The following is a 25,365-nucleotide window of genomic DNA, read 5'->3' on the forward strand; positions in this document are numbered from 1 at the left end:
TTAGACCCCAGATGACAAGAATTCGACAGTGAGCGCACCACGTGGGAGAGAAACTCCCAGCATGCACCGAGCCGGCTGCCCTCTCCCCCGCCCAGCAGAAGCGCCCTGAGCCGCTGTTTTAGCCACCCCCGCGGCGCGGACTCACCACGTCTGTCAGCACCGTACTCATAGTCCGCACGCGCCTCTCCCCCACCCCGATGGGGGGTTGGAACAGGCCGGTTCTCTTGCACGCGCCGTAATGTTTGACGTGTCACTCCAGCAAGAGAAAGGCGGCAGGCCGAGAACGCCAGGGCAGGTCATGTGAGCGAAGGCGCTGACAAGAGGGGACTACAATTCCCAAGGTGCAGCGCGGGTGCGCGGCGCGCGCAACCTCTGGACTATACCAACAGGACTCGACAGACCGGGGGGACAATACTGAAATGCTGTTCATGTGTTGTTGGACTTTCCCGAATCCAGAGCAACTGCATCAACAAAGAGTCCTGGGCAGAGTCCTGTACCTCTCAGAAGCTGCTGCTGCCGCCGCCGCCTGGGGATGCAAAGAGGAGGGGGCAGCCGCTGACCCTCTGCAACACACCTGGCGAGGTTGGTGTGAGGTGAGTGAGAAATCAGTCCAGACGTCCTCCTTAAAGCGTGTGCTGCGGATTATTCCCTCTCTATGCGGCTCACCTCAGCCACTGCAATTAACAGTCAGTCGTTACTGTAAAGGAAGATTTCATGCAAATTGTTTAATCATGCAAATATATGCAATAATTGATGCTGTAATGATATTTATGCATTGATTAGTCATACGCTACTGTAATTATAGTTACAAAAATATATTTACGTGTATGTAAACCGATGTAGTTATATTTGTGTGTTTGTATGTAACTGGTGGTTACATCATCATTTAAAATCAGTTTTTACTTTTTTAACAGTACATTGCACTTCTGCAACATCTTCCATCCAAAAAGCTTTACAAATATTAATACATTAAATTGCTCAACATCCCTGAGAGGCAGGTAAAATATATTATACACCATATATTCTTAATGCAGTGCTCAGTAGTCTCTTTGTATGCTGATTAGGGGACCGATCCTGAGAAGAGCTGAGCACCCATAGCTACCATTGACCTCAATCATTTACATTTTTGAAGTCAGTGGGAATTGTAGCTGGTCAGCACTTCTCAGGATCAGGATTTAGGTTACCACAATAGGGATCCCAAAACTCCTTCACATCTCCTGTCTATTGTTAACCAAGGATGTCTACAAAGCACAGCTGAAGGTAATCCAGAAAGCAAAAGGATATGCTATCCTGCATATCCTTACCAACAATCTGCACTACTCAGATCCCTGATCTCAATATTTTAAGGGTACTCGTTACCAAATTCTGATCCAGAGGTTTTAATAAGAGTTGAACCCAGTTACACCACAGATGAATGTGGACCATATCTGTCTCATAACAGTTTTAAATTTGTTTTTTTAAAGGACATGTGTTAATGCTGGCTCTCTCCCAGACAGTCTAGTTCAGTCCTCTTCTCACCATCACCACCCCAGTTATGTCCTACTTTATAGATAGTGTTACATGCTGAGTACAACAGAAATTTAAAGGAATTGAGTGCTAATACTTTTGAACCAAAGAATCTCAGTACCATAATGGTACATTTTATTTTAAATGCTTAAACTTGTTGCAGACTTTGACTGTAACTCTATTTGTATGGCTTTGCAGTAAAAGAAGTGAGCATAAGAAAACATCTACATTTTCTAGTGTAGTGAAGTGTCACACAGAACCAACCATGCCTGGAGAAGGAAAATCTGACATGGAGAGGATTGGCCTCTTCAGTGAAATGGAGTATGTTACCATTGGAGATAAATATGTCACACACTATATGCGTAAGTACATTTCATTTTAGCAATAAGGATATTTCCAATAGCCGTCTAATCTGTCTTTCTACTGACTCACTGTTTTCTATTAGTCTTTTCAGAGACATCTGGGTTTTCTTAGTAACCAAAAAGCTCTCTATCTTTGCTCAGTGTGGCATAATCCATTTTTAGTAGAGGTCTGCTTAAATGTCACAATAAATGCAAAAAGAGACAGCATAAAAAAGGTAAACATTTTTCAGTTTAGCCGAGTTTTATGTATTAAGATTAATAAAAATATATGTGCTGCATTTTGTTGTCCAAGTTACAGATAAAATATACTATTGAAATTACTGGTCTTTACCTACCAGCTGGTGGGGAGTAGGTGTCACCTCCAGGGACTCATCCCCCTTCTCTATCATAATTGTGGAGATTTCCAGGGGCTTCTTTTCATCACACCATGGGATATAAGTGGTGGTAGGGTTCCAGCTGCTCCATGCAAAGACATTGCAAATGGATTTACTTTTAGACTTTTGGGATAGTACATATTCTTTTGGCTTTCCACATTGGGCATTCTTTCCCTTGGAAATGTCAACTCACAGATTGTGTAGCCCTCCAGCATTTGCACGTCCCAAATGAGAGCAGCATTTTTTAAAATTTATAATGTCCTTATGACTCAGATTTTAAATTAATAGCTGTGACTTTTGAGAAATGTAGATAAATTATGTAAAATTAGGTTAACAGGCGACCAATTAAAATTTATGAAACCCCTGACAAACCAGGTAAAGTAGATTACTCTATAGGATATGTATAGCATTTAATTACTTCTTTGAAATGAACATTTTAAGAAATTAGGTCCTTTGAAACTGTTTCCCAATTGTACTGAAAGAAAACAAAAAATGGGACACCAATTTTCTTTGTCAGTCAATATGCAGATTATCTTCATTATTTTGAATATTCTGCTAAAAGACTCAGCTGCAGAACAGCATTAATATGATGACTTAATCCAACAGTAAATTGCTCCACAGTTTTGCTCCTCGGTTATCTTTGTTTGCATTTGTAATGTTAAAACTGAACTGGCATTATGGAAAGCCTTATCTTCTCCTTACATGCCAATGCTGAGAGCAGGTAGTTTTTTCTGTGTGGCTGCTCCAACTGGCATTTCTGTTATAAGATTATGTTTTCAGTACTTTAAATTTAGTGGTAATCTTTTATTTCTTTGCTTGTAGTTGACCAATGTGCATAGGAGATTATATATTTATTTATTTATTACTTAGGGCTGGATTCTTTCATCCTCACTCTTGTTCATTGGAACTACTCATGGTATTACTCATGATGAGTCCAGGATAACAGAGTTTGACCCTCAGTAAGAGTCAGCCTTTGTGAAGTGATGTTCATAGATTCCAAGGCCAGAAGGGACAATTGTGATCATCTTGTCGGACCTCCTGTGTAACACAGGCCATAGAACTTCCCCAAAAATAATGCCTAGCGCAGATCTTTTAGCAAAGCATCCAATTTTGATTTTAAAATGATCAGTGATGGAGAATCCATCATGACCCTTGGTAAATTGTTCCAATGGCTAATTATTCTCACTTAAAATATCATGCCTTATTTCCAGTCTGAATTTGTCTAGTTTCAACTTCCAGCCATTGGATCCTGTTATACCTTCCTCTGCTAGATAATGCTAGATGTTAGTGCAGAATAGTTATGGCCTCCCTCCAAAAGCTGCTAATAGCAATGGTATTTTTGTGTTATGGTGCATTCCACTAGAAACTTGACTGAGTCAAACAATTCATTTTTCATATATTAGGTTACTGAACAGTTGCCGTATAGTATCAGCAATCAGTCACTACCACATGTGACTTACAGATGAAAGGCTCTGTATTGCATTATCAGCCCCTTTCAACCATCCATACCCAGTCTTCATTTTTAATTTCTAAATTTAAATTAAGAGAATCTGTAGAGGTAAGTGAATATTTACAATGCTTACTTGTTTTAAAGGCCCTTTCAATGAAGCTGCAAGCAAGAACAAACAAATGTTACCTGGGGGTACCAAAATGCTGTCAGCTCTTCAGGCAGGTTACTTTGAGCCTCAGTTTGTGAGGGTTTTCGAAGGTGAAGCCTACTCAAACCCTGTGCAACTAAGGAGGCGATATAGATTGGCAGAGTCAAAGAAAAATATGGGCAAAGCTTTCCTTCCAAGCAATGGAGTCAAACTGCCGTAAGTGTTGGGAAAGGTTGCCTTTTTTGTGTGTGTGTGCTGCATTAAAAATAATTTGTCACAACTTTTTTATAAAAGTTAACTGTTAACAAGAGTATGGTTTTGTTTTTATGAGAAGATATGTACAACATATGATAAAGAAGCAGTGTTAAAACACAGTACTGCCATAGTCCATACACCTAATAACCAACATAAACTTCCATTAAAGATCTCTAGCAGAATATTGTGTGAAGCTAAGAGTACTGCATCATGGGAAATGGGACTAACAGAATCCACTATCCTGAACTTCTCTATTTCCATTGCCAGAGTTCCATTACCTTGGAGTTTTTATAATACCTAATATTAAAGCATGATCACTCCTCAATGCTGGAGACAAATGGGCGCTACCAGGATAAAAGCACTACCCATTGAAAACATCATGGGATGACACCTCTGTGACTGAGTTGGTCAGAGGATACAGAGACATAAATAGCCTGCAGTGCATTTGATGTTTTGATGAAAATATTTATCTATCTGAACAAAGACCCCATGTAGCTTCACACAATTATAGTTAAAGCAAGAGTTCATGTATCTGTTATTGGGCTAAGCAGTTTTCCTGCTTTTGGGGCTTTTTCATAAAAATACAAACAGGCAGGGGGAAAAGTCTGTTATATTGAAAGAAATGTATGCTGTCCAATCCATTTATTAAAACACAAGGTTTGTCTTAAAGGGATATTGAAAACTATGGACCAGACTCTGGCAGGTATTTACAATCAGGCATAATGTCCCCACTCTGCTTCTGTGTCCCCAAATGTACACTTATCCTGTATACACTGTAATGTATATGTGTCCATAATTAAGGCTAAGATTTTGTCAGGGATATTTTTAGTAAAAGTCATGGACAGGTCACAGGCAATAAAGAAAAATTCACAAAAGCCCGTGATCTGTCCATGACTTTTACTAAAAATATCCCTGACAAAACGGGGAGCTCAGCTGCAGGGTCCCCACACCACTTGCAGATATTGGGCAGCTGTGGGGGCTGCTTCAAGCTCTGGGGGTCCCTGCTGCCCTCAGTGGCTCAGAGCTCCCGGGTGACTTGCAACTGCGGCCCCACTGCCTGTGGCAGCTGGGAGCTTGTGGGGGCGGAAGGGCGCCACCCACAGAGGCAGGGAGCTGTGGGGAGACCCCATTGCCCAATGCGGCCAGGAGCTGCAGCCCTGCCCCAGCTGATAGGGCTGACTTCCACAACCTCCATGAAAAAATTGTAGCCTTGTCCATAATATATAGGTGACTTTGTGCCTCACAAAGAGCCTACACCACTCTCTTCTTACTAGGAGTAGACATAATCTTTGAGGGTGACTGTTTGCAGGGGATATTCAAAAGTCAAGGAATGCATACGGAATAATATCCAAATTATCATGTCTTTGCACTCTATACCACATTAATAATATGAGGAGAGCATATGGACACAGTTGGATTCTAAATAGCCATGTTTACTAACTATATATAAAAATATAAAGCCTAGCTACATGTATACTCTGCTGCTTTGCCAGTGTTCTGGTGGCTTCTGCAGTACTCACTACGCCAGTGGTCTCCAACCTTTTTACGCCCAAGATCGCTTTTTGAATGTAAGGGCAACCCAGGATCTACTCCACCCCACTCACTCCATCCCCCCCTCTTTCCGTAGTTTGCTCTCCCCCACCCTCACTCACTTTCACCGGGCTGGGGCGGAGGGTTGGGGTTCGGGAGGGGATGCGGGCTCTGGGCTGGGGCCGAGGGGTTCGTAATGTGGGAAGGGTCTCTGGGCTGAGTGTGGGGCAGGGCATTGGGGTGCAGGAGGGGATGAGGGGTGCAAGCTCAGGGTGGGAGTTTGGGTGCACGAGGGGGCTCCGGACTGGGGCAGAGTGTTGGGTTACAGGAGGGGGTGGGGGTGCTGGCTCTGGGAGGGGGCTCTGGGTTGGGGTGTGGCTCCTGCCAGGCAGCACTTATCTCCGGCAGCTCCCGGTTGGCGGTGCTGCATGGCTGCTGCTAAGGCAAGCTCCCTGCCTACCCCGGCCCCACACTGCTCCCGGAAGGGGCCAACACGCCCCTGCAGTCCCTGGGGAGGGGGCAGGCAGAAGGTGGCTCTGCACGCTGCCGCTCTCTGCAAGCACCGCCTCTGCAGCTCCCATTGATCACAGCTCCCCATTCCTGGCCAATGGGAGCTGCAGGGGCGGTGTTTGCAGGCAGGAGCAGCATGCGGAGGGAGACCCCTTCCACGCCCACCCCCGGGGCCACGCTGGCCACTTCTGGGAGCAGCGTGGGGCTGAGGCAGGCAGGGAGTCTTAGCGGCAGCCCTATTGTGCTACCGGAGATCGTGATCAACTGGGACATCCTCTAGGATCGACCAGTCGATCGCGATTGACCGGCTGGTGACCACTGCACTACACAAACCAGTTATTGGCTATGTCCAGTCATTTCTCTGTGGCTTGGGTTGTGAAAAGCTTGGAGAGTAGCCTCGTGTTCATTTTTTTGAGGAGCCAGGATTGGTCATTTTCTGCCATATGCTCTAGAAATACCATGGGTGTATATGCTATTTTGTTGATGCATACTTATGCACATAGGAAGCCAGAATTTGGCCATCTAAGTAGGGCTTTAATTTCACTTGTCTGTAGTTGGATTTTCCCATTTTTTCAAATGGAAGATTGCTAAAAAGTATCTCCCAGATATCAGAAGGCTTGGAGAGGAAATGGGGCTTCTTCAACCAAGAGTCATCTGGGCTGAGATTCTGTTAATGGCTGTGGCGTCTAGTGGGAACAGTGTACCTTATTTTCTTTTCCTGCACATTTCAGTATGCTTGAAAATCTGTTCATCATACACTTTGTCTGGTCATTCATCATAAATATCCAGGAACTGGCCCCTTTAATCTACCACGGACTGAATCACAATGAAGTAGAAGGCCCAGATCCTGGCCTGTGTCCAAGCTGTGCTCTGTTATGTGCGTACAAAGGTGGTTTTAAGCCATCTTTATGTCCCATTTCTCCACCGAGTTGTGAGTCCATCCTCTCTCCCCAGTGCAAAGTAGATCAGTCTCACACCATAGCCCCTCCACTAGAGAGGTTGGAAATCAGGTGGTTCTAGGAGCCTGTACAGTTGACCCATAAAGAGGGAATCATTCACTGACAGTTGAGCAGCCATAATGGGGATGTAGGAGCTGGTTTGTATATGCCTGTGCTATCTTTGGTGAGCAGAGAATGGGGAGGCGAGTGCTAGCCCACTATAGTTAAGGGAGACCTCAATTCCTCATCTCATCTCAGTGTTCTCCACTCCCCAGCTAACGGGCTTCCAGTTTTCTTCCTCTGTTCCCTTACTAGCTTCCAGTCACAGCCTCTACTTCCCCCCTAGCTCGCAGTCTCCTTGCCCAAGCATTTCCTGTGCCCCCAGTCCCAGTGTCCTTGCACAACCAGTCCCAGTCTCTCCCTCCAACTCCCTGTCACTGTTTCTCCCCCTCCACCTCCAGTCTCACCAGTCTTCTTGCTCTAATCTAGTCCTTCCCATCCCTCCTGGCCTGGATTTTCTCCTCCGTGCATTAGAATCAGATAGGTTCCCCCACCATGCTGTCTGGGTGCCAGCAGCAGGGTGATCCAGAGCTGAGGAGAGACTGCCTACTGCTCTCAGTTGCAGTGCCCAACCCCACCCCAGCCTCGAGCAACTAGGAGCAGCTGTTACAAGGAAAGTCTTTCTGAATTCCTGTAGTTCTGGGCTGGAGGATGCTCAATTGCTCTGTGGGGATGGTGCATGTGCAGTCTGGTCAGCACTAGGAGATGTGAGAGGCTGAGTACGCCCAGGGAGGATGGAATCTTTGGAGATTTTAGCTGTTTATCTTTATCTAGTCTCTACCGAGCATTTGCAAACTGTAGTTTTTTTAAAGGTTTATAATTTGCCCAAATTCAACTCTATTTTTATAGGGATAACCAAATGTCCATTCCTGACACAAAAGCCACCCTTTGCTGAATTTCAAGTCCCTGCTCCAAAGCAGTGGTTCTCAACCTTTCAGGAAACTGATTTGTCTTACATACCCAAGTTTCACCTCACTTATAAACTACTTACAATATCAGACATAAAAATACAAAAGTGTCACAGCACATTACTACTGAAAAATTGCTTACTTTCTTATTTTTACCATATAATTATAAAATAAATCACAACTCCCATTTTGAGAATCCCTGATATAGTATATAAAGCAGTATAAACAAGTAATTATCTGTATGAAATTTTAGTTTGTACTGACTTCTTTTCATGTAGCCTGTTGTAAAACTAGGCAAATATCTAGATGAGTTGATGTACCCCCTGGAAGACCTCTGTGTATCCCTGGTTGAGAACCACTGCTCTAAAGCATGGGGCATTTCAAAGAAAAGCAGAGCATTTCAAAGAAAAGGTAGCCAGACTTTTTCACTGTGGGCAAAACAATTTTTTTCCTCCCTAAATTTAAAATTTATTTTTTTTAAAGTATTTTTAAAGAAATTGTAGTTAGGAAAATGGGCTATTCATCAAAACAATTTATCTTTCTCTAGCCTCATTCTCCAAAATGACACAGCCATTTTGGCTGAAATGGTATAGAAAAAAATCAGCTTCAAAGAGACACTTGACATGGAAAATGTCATTCTGAATGTTTAAAGTTTGGCAAAGTTATAAACAACTGAAAATGGGTCTTATAATTGTAGTTAGGAAAATGAGCTATTTATCCCCGACTGGGAAAACCGAGAAATCTGCTGCTTGCCAGGAGCTAGGATTCACGGTGTGACGGAGAGACTGCTAAGACTCATCAAGCCCTCAGATCGCTACCCCTTCCTGCTTCTCCACGTGGGCTCCAGTGATTCTGCCAAGAATGACCTTGAGCGGATCACTGCACACTAAGTAGCTCTGGGAAGAAGGATAAAGGAGTTTGAGGTGCAAATGGTGTTCTCGTCCATCCTCCCTGTGGAAGGAAAAGGCTCCGGTGGAGACCGTCGAATCGTGGAAGTCAACGAATGGCTACGCAGGTGGTGTCGGAGAGAAGGCTTTGAATTCTTTGACCATGGGATGGTGTTCCAAGAAGAAGGATTGCGAGGCAGAGGTGGGCTCCACTTAACGAAGAGAAGGAAGAGCATCTTCGCAAGCAGGCTGGCTAACCTAGTGAGGAGGGCTTTAAACTAGGTTCACTGGGGGAAGGAGACCAAAGCCCTGAGGTAAGCAGGGAAGTGCGATACCAGGAGGAAGTACGAGAAGGAGAGCGTAAGAGGGGAGGACTCCTGCCTCATACTGAGAAAGCAGGACAATCAGCGAGTTATCTTAAGTGCCTATACACAAATGCAAGAAGCCTGGGAAACAAGCAGGGAGAACTGGAAGTCCTGGCACAGTCAAGGAATTATGATGTGATTGGAATAACAGACTTAGTGGGATAACTCACATAACTAGAGTACTGTCATGGATGGATATAAACTATTCAGGAAGGACAGGCAGGGCAGAAAAGGTGGGGTAGTTGCATTGTCTGTAAGAGAGCAGTATGACTGCTCAGAGCTCCAGTATGAAACTGCAGAAAAACCTGAGAGTCTCCGGATTAAGTTTAGAAGTGTGAGCAACAAGGATGATGTCATGGTGGGAGTCTGCTATAGACCACCAGACCAGGGGGATGAGTTGGATGCGGCTTTCTTCAGGCAACTATCAGAAGTTATTAGATCACAGGCCCTGGTTCTCATGGGGGACTTCAGTCACCCCGATATCTGCTGAGAGAGCAATACAGCAGTGCACAGGCATTCCAGGAAGTTTTTGGAAAGTGCAGGGGACAATTTCCTGGTGCAAGTGTTTGAGGAACCAACTAGGGGCAGAGCTCTTCTTGACCTGCTGCTCACAATTAGTAGGGGAGGCAAAAGTGGATGGGAACCTGGGAGGCAGTGACCATGAGATGGTTGAGTTCAGGATCCTGACACAAGGAAGAAAGGAGAGCAGCAGAATACGGACCCTGGACTTCAGAAAAGCAGACTTTGACTCCCTCAGGGAACTGATGGGCAGGATCCCCTGGGAGAATAACATTAGGGGGAAAGGAGTCCAGGAGAGCTGGCTGTATTTTAAAGAATCCTTATTGAGGTTGCAGGGACAAACCATCCCGATGTGTAGAAAGAATAGTAAATATGGCAGGCGACCAGCTTGGCTTAACAGTGAAATCCTTGCTGATCTTAAACACAAAAAAGAAGCTCACAAGAAGTGGAAGATTGGACAAATGGCCAGGGAAGAGTATACAGATATTGCTCAGGTATGCAGGAGTGAAATCAGGAAGGCCAAATCACACTTGGAGTTGCAGCTAGCAAGAGATGTTAAGAATAACAAGAAGAAAGTCAAGGAAAATGTGGGTCCCTTACTGAATGAGGGAGGCAACCGAGTGACAGAGGATGTGGAAAAAGCTAAAGTACTCAATGCTTTTTTTGCTTCTGTCTTCACGAACAAAGTCAGCTCCCAGACTATTGCACTGGGCAGCACAGTATGGGGAGGAGGTGACTAGCCCTCTGTGGAGAAAGAAGGGTTCAGGACTATTTAGAAAAGCTGGACGAGCACAAGTCCATGGGGCCAGATGCACTGCATCCGGGGGTGCTAAAGGAGTTGGCAGATGTGATTGCAGAGCCATTGGCCATTATCTTTGAAAACTCACGGCAATTGGGGGAGGTCTGGGATGACTGGAAAAAGGTTAATGTAGTGCCCATCTTTAAAAAAGGGAAGAAGCAGGATCTGGGGAACTACAGGCCAGTCAGCCTCATCTCAGTCCCTGGAAAAATCATGGAGCAGGTCCTCAAGGAATCAAGTTTGAAGCACTTCAAGAGAGGAAAGTGATCAGGAACAGTCAGCATAGATTCACCAAGGGCAAGTCATGCCTGACAAACCTAATTACCTTCTATGATGAGATAACTGGCTCTATGGATGATAAACAAGGAGTAATGGTCTCAAGTTGAAGTGCGGGAGGTTTAGGTTGGATATTAGGAAAAACTTTTTCACTAGGAGGGTGGTGAAGCACTGGAATGGGTTACGTAGGGACGTGGTGGAATCTTCTTCCTTAGAGGTTTTTAAGGCCTGGCTTGGCAAAGCCCTGGCTGGGATGATTTAGTTGGGGATTGGTTCTACTTTGAGCAGGGGGTTGGACTAGATGACCTCCTGAATTCCCTTCCAACCCTGATATTCTATGATTCTATTATCACTTTTTGAAGTTCTTCCAACTTTTGTTTTCTATAATAGCAAAATCCCAAATTTGTTTGCCATTGCCTTTGATGATTAGCAATGCCTTTCACTAGTTGGGGGGCACTGATGGAAGTTTTATATATTAATATTTGTTTTCATATGTTTACATGGCTGATGTCGGCTGTTATAAAATATGTGTAAGAGCCTGCATGCTCTTTAATAAAATGCATATTGGGGACATGTATAGTTGAAGCTAATTCCTTACAGGGGTCTTAAGCCCCATATCAGGAAATTGCTCTGAAGACCCTGGCTACCTGGGCCTGAGAGTACCTCTTCATTCTTAAAAAGTGTTGGGAAAACATACAGTAGGAAATTCAATACAAAAAATGTTGGTAAAATATAATTAAGGTTGTAAATATCTAAAAATACCCTTAATATAAGGTTGACATAAAAACAACAACAGTGAAAAGCAGGAACATGTTAAAAGAAAATGTAAAGCAAACAAACCAAAAGCCAAACATTGACGAGTGTGGACATGCACAACTAAGGTGCCCCAAAACTTTAACTCTGTCCCCATCTACTCCCACTGTGTGCCTCTACCACACTGTGTATAGGATCGTTGTTGTACATGCGGAATGAACAGCAACTCAACTTTTGTATGTTTACTCCAAAAATGTTAGTTGCTTGTTTTTCAATTAATATCATTCAGAATTTTGAAGCTATAGAGCACTGAATGGGTACTAATTATTAATTTATTGTTACTAACAATAATTATTGTATTATGTGTTTATTTCATATTTCAGATGCGGAGTGGGTACTTATTATGGAACTATAGGTGGTCCATATCCATTCTTCAGTGCACAACTAAGAGGGAAAACAGCATATGCTCCTCCTGGAAAGAACCTTTACACAAATCCTGGAAAGAAAGGAACTGGATATGGGTAAAACATTCAGTATAATTCCCTGAATAGCATTTCATTAAATGCTGAACTTTGAAGTCACCATTACTAATTTTCTTTACACAGATATCCAAATCTTACCATAGGTAAACAGTATCCACACTCAAGTGAGGTGTATGAAATCGGAAAAATGAATGCAAAGGTAAAACTATTCAGTAACTTTATTTAATCGCTATTTGCAAACAGGATTTTTTTGCAAAAATATTTCCTGTGGTTTTTCTTTTAGCCTAAAGCAACCAGTATTAATTTATTTGCCAAGTGGACTGCAAATAAATTGCCTTTTTTGTTAAATATATCATTCCTTTCCCTCTTAGTCACTCCAGCACAGAGTCCTATTGCTTGGGCTATGCAGTGGGCTAAGGATTTGACCCAATGTATTGAATTCAGAGAGAGAAAGAGAGACCCAAATTAATTTTTATTTATTTTTATTTGTATTGTGGTAGCTCCTAGGAACCCCAGTCATGGGCTGGGACTCTATTTTATCAGGAGCTGTTCAAAAATAGAGCATATCGTCTGTATTTCACTAAATAACTTAGTAAATATGAGAAGGCTGCTATATTTATATTTATATGTATCAATCTCACTAATATTGTATATTTTCATCATATATGGGGAACAATGATAGCTGAAAGAGGGCTTTTTTGCCATAGGAATAAGTATTTTTGAGCTTTATATTTTTACCACAAACTAATATCTTTTTGGAGTTAAATTGAGATTTTGAGGTGAAAAATACAGTAAAAGTTGTTTTATCCAGCATATTGGGGGAATGGGGGTGCCCAGTAAGTGAAAAATGCCAGTTAACTAAGAGGGAGGCAGTTTGGGTGCGGCAGGGAGCTCAGGGCAGCAGGTTGGGGCATGGGAGAGGTTTCAGGATGCCGGATCCAGGGGGTGCTCACCTCAGGCAGCTCCCTGTCCTGCCTACTCTGAGGCAAAGTTGCGGCAGGCGCCTGCAGGCACTGCCCCCGCAGCTCCCATTGGCTGTGGTTCCCAGCCAATGGGAGCTGCGGAGCTAGTGCTCAGGGTAGGATGGTGGCAGCATGCAGAGCTGCCTGCCGTACCTCCGCCTAGGAGCAGCCAGGACAGGTCGCTGCTTGTGAGGAGCCGCCCAAGGTGAGCAGCCCCCAGATCTGGCACATTGCACCCCCATCCCCCTCCTGCACCCAAACTCCCTCCCAGAGCCCATGCTCCACAGCCCCTCCCGTGCCCCAACCCACTGCCGGCCCCGCACCAACCAAACTATAAACCGGAATTTCAGTGAAGATCAGAAATGCCAGTTTATAGAGCTTTCCAGTTGGTGAAGAGCCAGATAAAACAGCTTTTACTTTACTTATATTATAAGTTTCAGCATCAAGAATGGGGTTTTGTTTGCTACTAATTCACATTTGGGTTAGAAAGGTTAATTTTTTATTAGTTTGAATGACCCAAATTGCAAATTTTTTTGATAGTTTGGGCCCAAGTTGCAAAGTTCAGATCCAGAACTGAACCCTGTGAAGTCTGAGTGTGTTTAGATTAGGGTTTGTGTGGGGCTCATCTCTGATTAGAAACATGTAACATAATACAAGTCCAACCACAAATAGGGGAGGAGCTATCCAGAATGACTAAGGGCTTGTCTACACTACCGCTTAAGTCAATGTAACTTACATCATTCAGGGCATGAAAAAACCACTCCCCTCAGTGACATAAGTTACATCGACTTAAAGCGGTGTCTATACTGGTCTATGTTGATGGGAGACACTCTCCTGCCGACATAGCTTCCACCTCTCATTGAGGTGGAGTAATTACATCGATGGGGGAGTGCTCTCCTGTTGATGAAGCACGTCTTCACTAGATGCGCTGATATAGCACAGTAGTGAAGACAAGACCTAAGTTTCACACTGTCACCACACTGGCCTCCACACAAGTTCTCTGTTCAGCTCTTCAAATAGAACACAAAAGAGAAATTTCAGGGACTGAATGGAGTTAGAGAATGAAGTATCCTTTTGGTCTTAGAGGTGGTTGGTCTCTACAAGTCAACCCGTAGCTGGTCATTGTGGTGAAGCTGGAGGATAAATAAAGGACCTAATTCTCCTGGGTTGTCCATCTGGCACATCATGCAAGCTCTAAATTTAAATTAAAAAAGGTGTACCACCAATTGTATAACTCCCCAAATCCTGTCTTCTCCTTATGCAGTAGAAGCACATTGTTTTGGTTGCCACAGGTACCTCTGTCCTCTGAAGGAGGGCAACATTTGTTTCTTATTCATTAAGCAGTGAAAATTTGCTCCCCATCATTAGCATGAATTAGCAAGGTTGTACTGTATTTGTAATGTTAAAGTCCATACATGTACCATGTGTCCTTTAGTTAATTTGAGATCTTAAAGAGTTTTTTAATTTACTTATTTTAAGAAGTCCTTAAATTCTTCTTTTAGTGTGTCATAGTTTCCTAGCATTTGTTGTTCTCAATGGATTGTTTCGTTATGCATTATGTTGTGCCAAAGGTATATGTAGAAGCCAGGATTAACATTGGCAGAGGAAATTATATTAAATACATTGCTAAAAGTAAGTTTTTTTTTCAAGATTGAATTTAAATCTTTTTATTTTTTTCTATTCAGAATAATCTGAGGTAAAAATGCCCAAGGTAATACCTTTAAAACTACTTATTTTACAGAAGGTGCATGAAGACCATTTGCGTTTGGTTAAAGGAGGGCCTTTCAAGTTAAATCTCTATCCTCGGGAATATTTTGACATAAATCCATATCTTGATGATAAACCTTTGGCACCAGCTAAGAAACCAACCCCAGAAAAGCCAGTTGCACACCCCTTTAAACCAAGTTCTCCTGCTAAAAAGGTGAGTCTGCTCTCTTTAAGTACTGTAGCAAAAAGTGAAAATCAAAATATTTGGTGGTGTTCTTGTAGAAAGTTTAAATCATATTGTATAGAAGACAAAAATCGTAGAAGAGTAGGATTGGAAGAGACCTCAGTAGGTCATCTAGTCTATTCCCCTTCACTCAAGACAGGACTACGTAATAACTAGACCAGAGGGTCTCAAACTGTGGTCCGCAGACCACCTGTGAACTGCGAACTCCATTCAGGTGGTCCGCGATAGTTCCCTCTAAGGTGCGCGCCTGGGAAGAAGAACTTAAGTGCCTGCTACAGGAGTCCTGGACAGAAACCCAGGGTAGAGGTTGGGATTGGGTTCCCCTACGGACAGCCAGTGAAAATCCTGGTGAAGCCCCTGGACAAGGCTTGTAAGGCCCAGTGGGCCTAGAGTTGTACTGTTATTGGACTGAACTCTGACTTACCCCTGAAAGTGGGAGGCTAAAAAGTGACCTGGCTGGAGGTATAAGTCACCAGACTAAGGAGGGCACTAGCAGATCTGAATGGTGGGGTCAGTAAGGTTAGAGAGAGGAAAACCCTGACAGTGCTGCACCAAGCCACAAGGTGGTTCACTGGCTGGTGAGTCACTTTGTCATATAACCCATGTTCTAAATAACTTGAAAAAGGCTTATCTTTAAAATCAGCACAGAGCAATTGTTAAAATTTAGTTAATCAAATTTATATGTAAAGTTGCCCGTTTTCGACCAGAGCAGCTAGTCAGAGTTCGAGGCCCTGGGGATGTTCCAGTTGGAAGTATAAATTGATGGAGTCTGGTATTTTCCTTGATACACTCTTGTTTATTTACAAGGAATGAACAAAATCCTGTGTCTCTGAACGCAGAAAGAATCAAGAACAAAAGGAACAGTTTCTTTGCTTACAGCCCCCAAGCCAACCCCAGACCCAAAGCTCACGCTCTAGCTTGTTCTAGAGTCATGCTGTGCTTACAGGCTCCTGCTTGGTTTTCTTGCCTTTCCCTCTCTCTATGTTCTTGTCTGTCCTTAATTTCTATGTGCTCGCTCCTCACACACACCCTCTTCTCAAACAATACTCAGCCAAAAGCTCCTGGGCAGGTTCAAACATGCCTTTTGTCTTGGGTGGGGGTTTATGCTTACAGTTATGTTAACTGAAGGGTGAGTTCACACCTATCAATCTGAATGAGGTTTTAACTCACTGTTAACAAGGTTTCACCCAGTTCATAACAGTAGGAATAAAATAAGATAACTCCTCCACCTAGCACTCGTCTGAAGGACTCAGAACTGGTGCAGCGCCCCCAAATCTGAGAACACCAGGATGCAGGTGGTACCACCCCTTCCTCACCCTTCTCATTGCTGTTCTAGTGGGAGGGCTGGTAGAGACTAGCCAGTGTTGCAACTACAACCATATTGTCTAGTGGTCTGGGCATGGTTAGGCAACATGTTGATGTTAATGCTTGAATCCTGCCATATGGTATCACTATTGGTACCACCATTGGAGCTGTACTGATGGGAACCAGTGGTGATCTTTATCGGTTTTTGCCACAATAAAACCCTACATTTTAATTTTTTTTTACAATCCCCTTTATATTTTTAAAATTCTTTCCTCATAATCCAGGATATATAGAAAAGAATTTGTCCAATCAAGTATTCACCGATGTAATTATGTAAATTTTCTTAACAGTTTCCTGTTGACTTTAAACATGTGGTATGTGGTTTTCTGATATGTACATAATATGATGTGATTTGCCATGCCGTGTTCTGGGTTACCTTTGTACAGAAAAATACAGTTAAAGCAATTGTACTGTAAATTAGCACTTTGAAACTTTCCTTTTCTTTTCCAGGCAGGAGGCATGAAAGCAGGAACATTCGATTCTTATCCTTCGCATTCTGCTGAGCCCTATGTGGTTAAATATTCTAAGCCCATCACAACTAATAAAGAAGGACGGATTTTTCATCCTCCCCCTGGATCAAAAAGCAGGCCTTCTACAAGTATAATGGCTTTAAATGTCACAAGGTAAGCACTTTACATTTACTTTGATATTTCATATTTATAGTTTATAAAATAGTAAGAATTTTTTAAATAAATTAAAAAGTAAATAAAAGTCAGTAGTGTTTCTTTCCCCTGTGAACAATTAGTTAATGACAAAAGGATAAGACACATATAGACGAAATAATTTTCAGAATTTGTTCCTCCTCTTTTGTATATTCTGATTAATTTAAAATGAAATTATGTACGTGTTGACCTTAAGAAGCTGTATGATATGATATCATTGACCTGCTCTGTTCTGATTCTGATATCCTCTGCCCTTGCTACAATGTACAGAGAACCAGGAACATATCTTTATTAAAAATAAAACAGACTTTTTTGTTTCTATTGTATATGTGAAATAAAATTGGCTCCCTCTGGTGGCCAACATAAAACCTGTAATAATGGCTAATCAAAGCCAGTACAGCCTGGAGCATGGTATTTAAATTGGGACTCTGATAGTTGCTAATTTCTGAGTGCTTTACTTTGCAACATTAACATTCTTTTAGTATAGGTTTATATACAGTCCATTTCTTAAAGTTCTTGTGTTATGTTGTTTATATTTAGAATATATTTGGTCTCAGTCCTCATTTGTCAAAACTCAAGAATTCACAGTAAATAAACAATAAGATTGTTTTCTTTAGTTTCTCGTAGCAAAACATTTTCAAGAGCAGACACCTAATATTTGCATACAGATCAATTAACTACACATGCAACTATGATTTTTGCACGCACACCTGTGTAGTGCGAAACATTGTAGGGGAACTCCAGATTAGCTGCACACTCTTGAAAATTGCCCAGATGCTAGAGGTGTGCAGCCCTGTTGCGTTGCAGGGCCAGTTCTAAGTTTTTATTTATACCGATAAGGCTAAACCAGAATGTTTGATGCTCCACATATACCTTTATTAATTATTGAAACTAAGGCCTATCTACACACAAATGTTGTACTGTTTTAAAGTGGTACACATCCTTTTCCCAGTGTGGATGCAGTTATACTAGATAAAGGTGCTCTATACCAGTATATCTTAATCCCCCTTCCATAAGGTAAGATGTTATAAGGCACCTTTGTACTAGTATAACTGTGTCCACACTAGAGGTTCTACCAATATAACTATTTCAGTAAAAAGTTACACCCCTGTTTGAAATAGTTATTCTGGAACAAAAAACGTATTTAGACTAGGCCTTAAACTTTAAAGATGGGTAACTGGTAGTAAAGTGCCATTGACTGCTGCCAGATGCAGTCAGGATGGGCTTGTTGAAAATAATAGACAGAACTATTAAATCTGACATAAGCACTAGGGAGAGAAATGGAATATAGTATTTCAAACTATCTCCCATGTATTCCATCCTAAAGAAATCTAAAGAATGCAGTTTAATTTATTTTCTCATACTATTACTTCTCTTGAGTTTTGGGAGATAACGGTGATACCAAACTTATTCTATGAAAATCATAGCTCATAAACATTAAGAAATGCAATGAGCAATGTTTTGTCACAATATTCGCTTTCACATTGCTTTACAAGTCTTTGTTTTTTCCCTGAAAAGCTAATGCTCTGATATTTAGACCATGATCCTACAATTGAATTTGCTAGCATGGATTCCTGCATTCGTGCAGAGCCCTGTTGAAATCAGTGGGACTTTCCAGAGGTGCAGGGATCCATGCTTATGGATCCTGCTGCAGGACTGGAGGCACAGTTTGTTTCGTTTTAGCAAAAGTTGTCTTTAGATCTAATATACTTGTGATTGGCACATCTAATGGAAGCTTTGTTTCACTTCAATTTCAGATCGCTAAATGTAATGAACTACAAGACTACACACTTGATATATTAGCTTTGAATAGTGGGATAAAGAATACACTTCTTGGACTTTGTAAACTGTAACAATTCAATGATTAAAGGGCATTTGAAGTAAATAAAACTTTTGTGGAAGATAGAATTCAGTCAAATAAGGCAAACCCAGATTTTAATTGTATCCTATTTGAGACTATAGTTTATAAATATATAAATTATGTACAAATTATATTTGTTTAAAGTGTGAAATTAAACTATATTGATACAAATTTTATAGTTTACTTGTATTGTTGGAGAGATTTATATATCGAACATACACACCTAAAAAAGTATTTTAGATTTTAAGTTTTTATATAAATGTTATGATGGTGGCATCAATAAACAGCAATTACCTCTTCTGAGATGATCAATATTTATTAACCAGAGATAATATATTGTGCAAAGTAAAGGTATGGTTTCCCTTTAGAAACAATAAAGATTGATGTTCATCTTAACCAAGCCAAAACGCATTACTGTATTTGGATTGTCTTCTTCAAAAGAATATGCCTTCTGTTAAGATGGCCTTCTCAAAATAGATACCATCTCCCATTGTTTACAAAACGGACTGAGGCCATAACCTGTCAAAGCAAACATGGCCACCACCTCCATTCAGCTGCACTTCACAGTGCTCCTCTCTCTGCCTCTTGACAGCATAAAATGCTGTAATCTTTCTTAAGGGCAGTTTGGCTTCACTTCCATGAAGGGGAAAAAACTGAAAAAATCTATTGTGTCTTAAAAAATCAGTTTCTTATAACCTGAGACCACAAACACGAACTTTAACCCCCTCTTCACATAGCTCAGCGGTTTGAGCATTGGCCTGCTAAACCCAGGGCTGTGAGTTCAATCCTTGAGGGAGCCATTTAGGGATCTGGGCCAAAAATTGGGGATTGGTCCTGCTTTGAGCCAGGGGTTGGACTAGATGACCTCCTGAGGTCCCTTCTAACCCTGATATTCTATGAATTGGTATAAGGTCCAATGCAGTATAGCTTGAGCCATGTCAGTCCCAGGCTATAAGAGAGGCAAAGCGAGTGATATAATATTTTTTATTGGACCAACTTCTGCTGGTGAGAGAGACACGCTTTCGAACACACAGAAAGCTTGTCTCTCTCACCAACAGAAGTTGGTCTAATAAAATATTATTTCCTCACCCACCTTGTCTCTATAAGCTCTGAGGTATTCAGGACAGTTTGTTAGTGTATCAAAGCTACATTATTACAAAAATCCACAAAGTATCCAAATTGAACATTTAGACATACAAAATTGTTACACAAAGATAATGTTTTTATGTTAACATGTATTAGGAGACTCATTTTAATACCAAAAGGTTTCTTGGGCTATCCTACCACTTTGTTATTCACTGAGTAATAGCCAAAAAAAAAAAGTAAATAAAATTGAGACTGAACATGATATTTTTCAACATTTATTTGTATGAAAATGAAAAGTAAAGTATTGGCCAGGTCTTTCAGTCCTTACTTAGGCAAAATAACCATTGAGATCAATAGAGGCTTTGCCTGAGTAAAGTTACTGTGGGACAGGGCCTACTAGTATTTATATATTTTAATTTATATGGCAGTTTTGGTGTTTTCCAAGTCCACGGACATCAAGCATGGTTCATTTCTTTTTTAATTTAAAAGTTTGTATATTTTTGAACAGGTATTAGTAATAGTGCTGTCCTTTGACGTTTTGGTGTCATCTTCATAGGAAATATCAGAAAGATATATGGCCAATCATTTGGATGCATTCATCATTGCTGAAATCTCTAGATCAGCGCTTCTCAAGCTATCTGATGTGGGGGACTGGCAATTTTTTTTTCCAATGTGCACACAGACCGGCAGCCAATGCGTGCCGGTCCGCGGACCACCACTTTGAGTAGCACTGCTCCAGATTCAAAATCACTAGTAGCAGAGCAAACTGTACTGTATGCCTTCTTGACTGCAGTTCTAAAACTTGACTCCTTGATTACAGATGTAGTGCAGCTGACTGAAATAGCACTATAGTGTTTCTTTACATCCATGTGCGTCTTATCTTTTTGTAACTCTTCCTCTTCTAGCTTCTTTCATATTCCATCAATCTTTCCATTCTCTAACAAATTGGAAACACTGGAGATTTAATTAAAACTTTTAAAGCTTAATTTTAAAAAAATCGATTGAACTTTGTTAGTAGAGATTTTCACAGCTGTCAAGAATGTGGGCCAAGCTCACGTGCCTCTCATAGGAGCTACTGCCTTTCCCCTTATACTGTAAGTTGATTGGGGCAGGAAATGTGTGTTCCTATGTGTCTGTGTTGTGCCTAGCAAAATGGGGTTATTCCTGATTGCCTACCATAATGGGGCCCACTTCTGGTTAGAGCCTCTGGATGCTACTGTTTATTATACAAATAAAAAGTCTGTAGCTTGTCTTTTACTAGCTTCATGGTACTTTCTCTGGTAGAATGCAGGATTTCATCAGAGGCTGCCTTTAAATTGTGCTCCATTAACTATCTAGTATGGAGAAGACATAAGATGTCACAGTAATACAAATACATAGTAATAATAATGTCATTTTCTCTGCTCCCTCCCACTAAAGACAGAGCTAGTCACTTATCCACCCCACAACATGGCCCAGATTCTGATCTCGATACCACAACTATAAATCTGGACCAACTCCTTTTAAGTCAATGGAGTTACTCCATATTTTCACCAGAATTAAATGTAATCCGCATCTTGTCTTTTTACTTCAGTGACCCAAGGACTGAAAATCCTAAAGTCACTGTTGAGTTTGGATCTTCAATGTGGTGGCATAATACCACTGTCTATCACTAGCAAAATTATTTTTTTAAAACATGCTGTTCTAGAAATATTAACATCAGAACAGGAAGACTTTGGGCTTGTCTACACACTGGAATAAAGTACTCTACTGCACACTACCATGTTGTGCATTAATTGGCTGTCTAAACCATGCTGGTGTACACTAGGGAACCTTTAGTTTCAAATAGAACTACAGTAAAGTGGACTAGCAGGGTCTACATGGACCAGTTAATGCACAAGATGGTAGTGCGCTTTAGAAATCACAACCCTATGGAGTGAATAACCCTACCATATAAACAAGACAAGCATTTTAATTCACTTCTTAGTCATTCATTAATTAACTGTAATTGTATATAAATAAAAGGAATGCTAAAATATATTCATAGTATAGTATTATATATCAGGTATATAAATGGTCCTTTCTCACATTTAGCTCCAAATATGGGGGTGTAATGGTGGCAACAAGTACTTATCTCTAATGGAATTCTCTAAACAGGGATTTTTCTGAATAGGCAATTTCCTCCGTACACCATTAAATTTGCACAACATTCAAAGTTTTGAATCCTGGGGAAGTCAGGGTAAATGCACATGGGTTAGTGTACTAGCCTTTCACCTCTAGAGGCCTAAGTTCAGAGTCTGATTTAGGTTACCATTATTAGTAGTATCTATATTACAATTTTGCCCAGCAGTGCCAGTCAGGACAGGGATTCATTGTGCTGTGCAAACAAATAATAAAATAGTCCCTACTCTGAAAAGCTTACAAAGTGAGTGAATGTCACATTCGTCCTTTAGTCCTCGGTTGTCTATCACACCGTTTGAAATGAGTAGCAATCTCTGGACATGTGGTCCAGACTAGAATAGCAGGTGTGTTGCTGGTCAGGGTTAAGCTGTGGTAATTGAATTGTATTATGATGTTTGTACAACATGTGCCTACACTAGATTTCTCATTTTCATGGGAAGTAAATCTACTCACACACACACAAAAAGAGTCCCTATATCCCTTGATACATCTAATGAACTTTAGGTGTCCTCTCTCTCATTTCTGTGCTCTGTACTAGATGGAAACAAATGAGTTCCTCACTACATGAGGAAAAAGTATGGTGAATATGAGTCTCTGGAGGGAATTGATGGGACAGAAATACCACACATATTTGGGGTCGGGAAGAAATTTTCCTCCAGGGCAGATTGGAAGAGGCCCTGGGGGGTTTTCGCCTTCCTCTGTAACATGGGGCACGGGTCACTTGCTGGAGGATTCTCTGCACCTTGAAGACTTTAAACCATGATTTGAGGACTTCAGTAGCTTAGACATAGGTGAAAGGTTTATTGCAGGAGTGGGTGGGTGAGATTCTGTGGCCTACATTGTGCAGGAGGTCGGACTAGATGTTCATAATGGTCCCTTCTGACCTTAATATCTATGAGTCTATGAGTTTCTAGTTACCTTGCTTTATTTTTCATTCAGGGATTTATTTCACAGAACCCTATTTATTTGTGACTAAAAATAATCCCTCAAAAAATAAGGTGTAGTGGGCTAAGAATGTAAACTACAGTCCTCACATCCAGGCTGTGTTGGATCATATTAAAGAAGTTCTGTATTAAAATCACAAATGAGTTTGATTCCCCAGAGTTTCAATTCCAGGGTATTACTAATTAAGAGGTCTCTTGGTTTTTGGTACTGTTTCTCTCCCTCTATGTGTGAAACTTGCAAGCTGCTAATTGTGTTAGTACATTCTAAGACAGAGTCTGTTCTCAAAGCAATTCACCGAGAGAGAGACTCAAAGCAATACTCTAACAACAGAAACAGCACCCAGAGACTCCCCACCCTTTTGTTGTATTAACCATTGTGATTAAAATAGAGATAGAGGATGTATGTGGATGGATGCTTGGTGTGGATAATAACTGAATGATCAGGGAGGTGCCAGCCTAAGAATCCAGTGTCCATCGGCTGAAGAAGGCGTCAAGTGGAAATAACCAGAGGACCCCCCGGAGGGCAGACTGGAATCCACCCAACAGCCTCAAGAATGGGAGAACCAAAGAACAAGATAACATCTTGGAGCCGTCAGGAATGTGCTATCTGCTGATTGATTCAGCAACAGCATGATGAAGCAATTCCCATAGACTGGCATAGGAAGAAATTCCTATAAAAATAGACTCTAAAAAGTGAGAACTTTGGGGTCTGATTCTGCAAACCAACTTCCAGGAGCATCAGATGAGCATCTGACAAGGCCCTGCTCCCTCCTCATGTCCAGGCCACCTGGCCAGTGACTTGGCATGAGCAACTCTAAGGCTGGTAACTATGATAACAACCTTGCAGAACCTCTGTGTGTGTGTGTGTGTGTGTGTGTGTGTGTATGTTTGTATGAATGAATGAATGAATGAATGTGAGAATAAATTTGAGATTGAATGGAATGTTATAGCTATAACTAACTGCTTACTATGATTCTTTCTGTATTCACAATAAATGTGGTATTTTGCCTTTTTCCCTTTAATAAGATCCTGCTGGTTTTTATTTTATTGGTACAACAGCTGCAGTGTGACTACTACACAGAGACTACTTCAGCCCCATAGCTGAAATAGCCAATGTGTGGTATTTCTGTGACGCTCTTCCCTCTCTCAACTCCATGGGCTACGGTAACAGGAATATCCATACAGTAATGGAATCCCACAGGCCCCCTCCCTTCCCCCCTACATATCTATGGCCCTCTCTTGGCATATGTCTGCAGCAGGAAAATGAAATTTGCTAGCAAATGTGTCAAGACATTACTTTAACTAAAACATTTTAAAAAACATTAGAATCTGGTGTAAACAAAGCCATTGCTATTTAAAAAAGATAGTTGGTCATTGTTAACCATAAAGCAAGACTGGATATCTTTCTAAACAATGGGTTTCAGAGTAGCAGCCATGTTAGTCTGTATTCGCAAAAAGAAAAGGAGTACTTGTGGCACCTTAGAGACTAACCAATTTATTTGAGCATAAGCTTTCGTGAGCTACAGCTCACTTCATCGGATGCATCGGAGCTGTAGCTCACAAAAGCTTATGCTCAAATAAATTGGTTAGTCTCTAAGGTGCCACAAGTACTCCTTTCCTTTTTTCTAAACAATATGTTCAGATGGGTATATAATTTAAATTCAAATCCTTGGGTTTGATGCAGGAATAACTGTGTGAAATGCTCAGGGCTGTGTTAGACAGTTTGTCAGACTGAAAGATTACAAAATCAAGGGGGGCAGATCCTCAACTGGGGTAAATTCTGATAGCTCCATTGATTTCAGTGGATCTGTGACAATTTACGTCTGCTGAGGATCTGCTCATATGAATCTATAAAATACAGCCAAGGGTCAAGTGTTCAAAAAAGCATACGGGAGATTTCATATTGTGAAACTTCAAACAAAAAGGAACCGAAAACTGAAATACTGAACAGCAGAATTTTTAATTGGTTTAAAAGAAAGAATGTTTATTACAATTTCTCTGAAGCAAGAGACTGTTGCAGTTTAACTGGAATTGCCTGGAAAAGAAATACAGTTTTCTCTTTAAAATAGTGGGAGTAATTCCTTTGAAGAGATACTTCAGGACAATTAAAAAAACCCAAGTACAACATATCACTCTCAAGGTTCAATCCAGAGCTCATTAAAGTAAATGGAAAAACTCCTATACCTTCAATAGGCTTTGGATCAGACTCTCTTTGAGATTTTGTTTTATTATAATAAAAATTGTGTCTGTAC

At 41.3% G+C, this 25,365-nt stretch overlaps 2 protein-coding genes across 3 annotated transcripts in view; one reads left to right on the plus strand and one right to left on the minus strand.

Annotated features, from left to right (window-relative positions):
- The window catches only part of UFSP2 (UFM1 specific peptidase 2), a 29,702-nt gene extending 29,378 nt beyond the window's left edge, over positions 1 to 324 (minus strand). The window contains exon 1 of the mRNA XM_073341846.2: positions 146 to 324. Within this exon, the coding sequence (XP_073197947.1) occupies positions 146 to 169 (24 nt within the window). The 5' untranslated portion in view covers positions 170 to 324. The remainder of the gene's footprint in view (positions 1 to 145) is intronic.
- CFAP96 (cilia and flagella associated protein 96) lies at positions 260 to 19,890 on the plus strand. 2 transcript variants are annotated; one of them, XM_073341857.2, is made up of 9 exons: positions 341 to 616; positions 915 to 998; positions 1,705 to 1,868; positions 3,837 to 4,056; positions 12,024 to 12,161; positions 12,246 to 12,321; positions 14,826 to 15,005; positions 16,851 to 17,023; positions 18,820 to 19,890. In XM_073341857.2, the coding sequence occupies exons 1-9, from the start codon at positions 420 to 422 to the stop codon at positions 18,863 to 18,865; spliced, it is 1,278 nt and encodes a 425-aa protein (XP_073197958.1). In that variant the 5' UTR covers positions 341 to 419; the 3' UTR covers positions 18,866 to 19,890. The 2 variants fall into 2 exon arrangements, with proteins under 2 accessions (XP_073197957.1, XP_073197958.1); XM_073341856.1 differs by lacking the exon at positions 915 to 998 and having other exon boundaries at positions 260 to 593.
- Positions 19,891 to 25,365: the final 5,475 nt, after the last annotated feature.

This window comes from Lepidochelys kempii, chromosome 4 (assembly GCF_965140285.1).
Source record: "Lepidochelys kempii isolate rLepKem1 chromosome 4, rLepKem1.hap1, whole genome shotgun sequence".
In the NCBI taxonomy this organism is placed as follows: domain Eukaryota; kingdom Metazoa; phylum Chordata; order Testudines; family Cheloniidae; genus Lepidochelys; species Lepidochelys kempii.

Coding starts and splice junctions, on each gene's coding strand:
- CFAP96 (XM_073341857.2), top strand. CDS start 420: ATGCTGTTCATGTGTTGTTGGACTTTCCCGAATCCAGAGCAACTGCAT. Junction 12,162..12,245: donor AAGAAAGGAACTGGATATGG/GTAAAACATTCA, acceptor TTCTTTACACAG/ATATCCAAATCTTACCATAG. Junction 15,006..16,850: donor CAAGTTCTCCTGCTAAAAAG/GTGAGTCTGCTC, acceptor TTTCTTTTCCAG/GCAGGAGGCATGAAAGCAGG.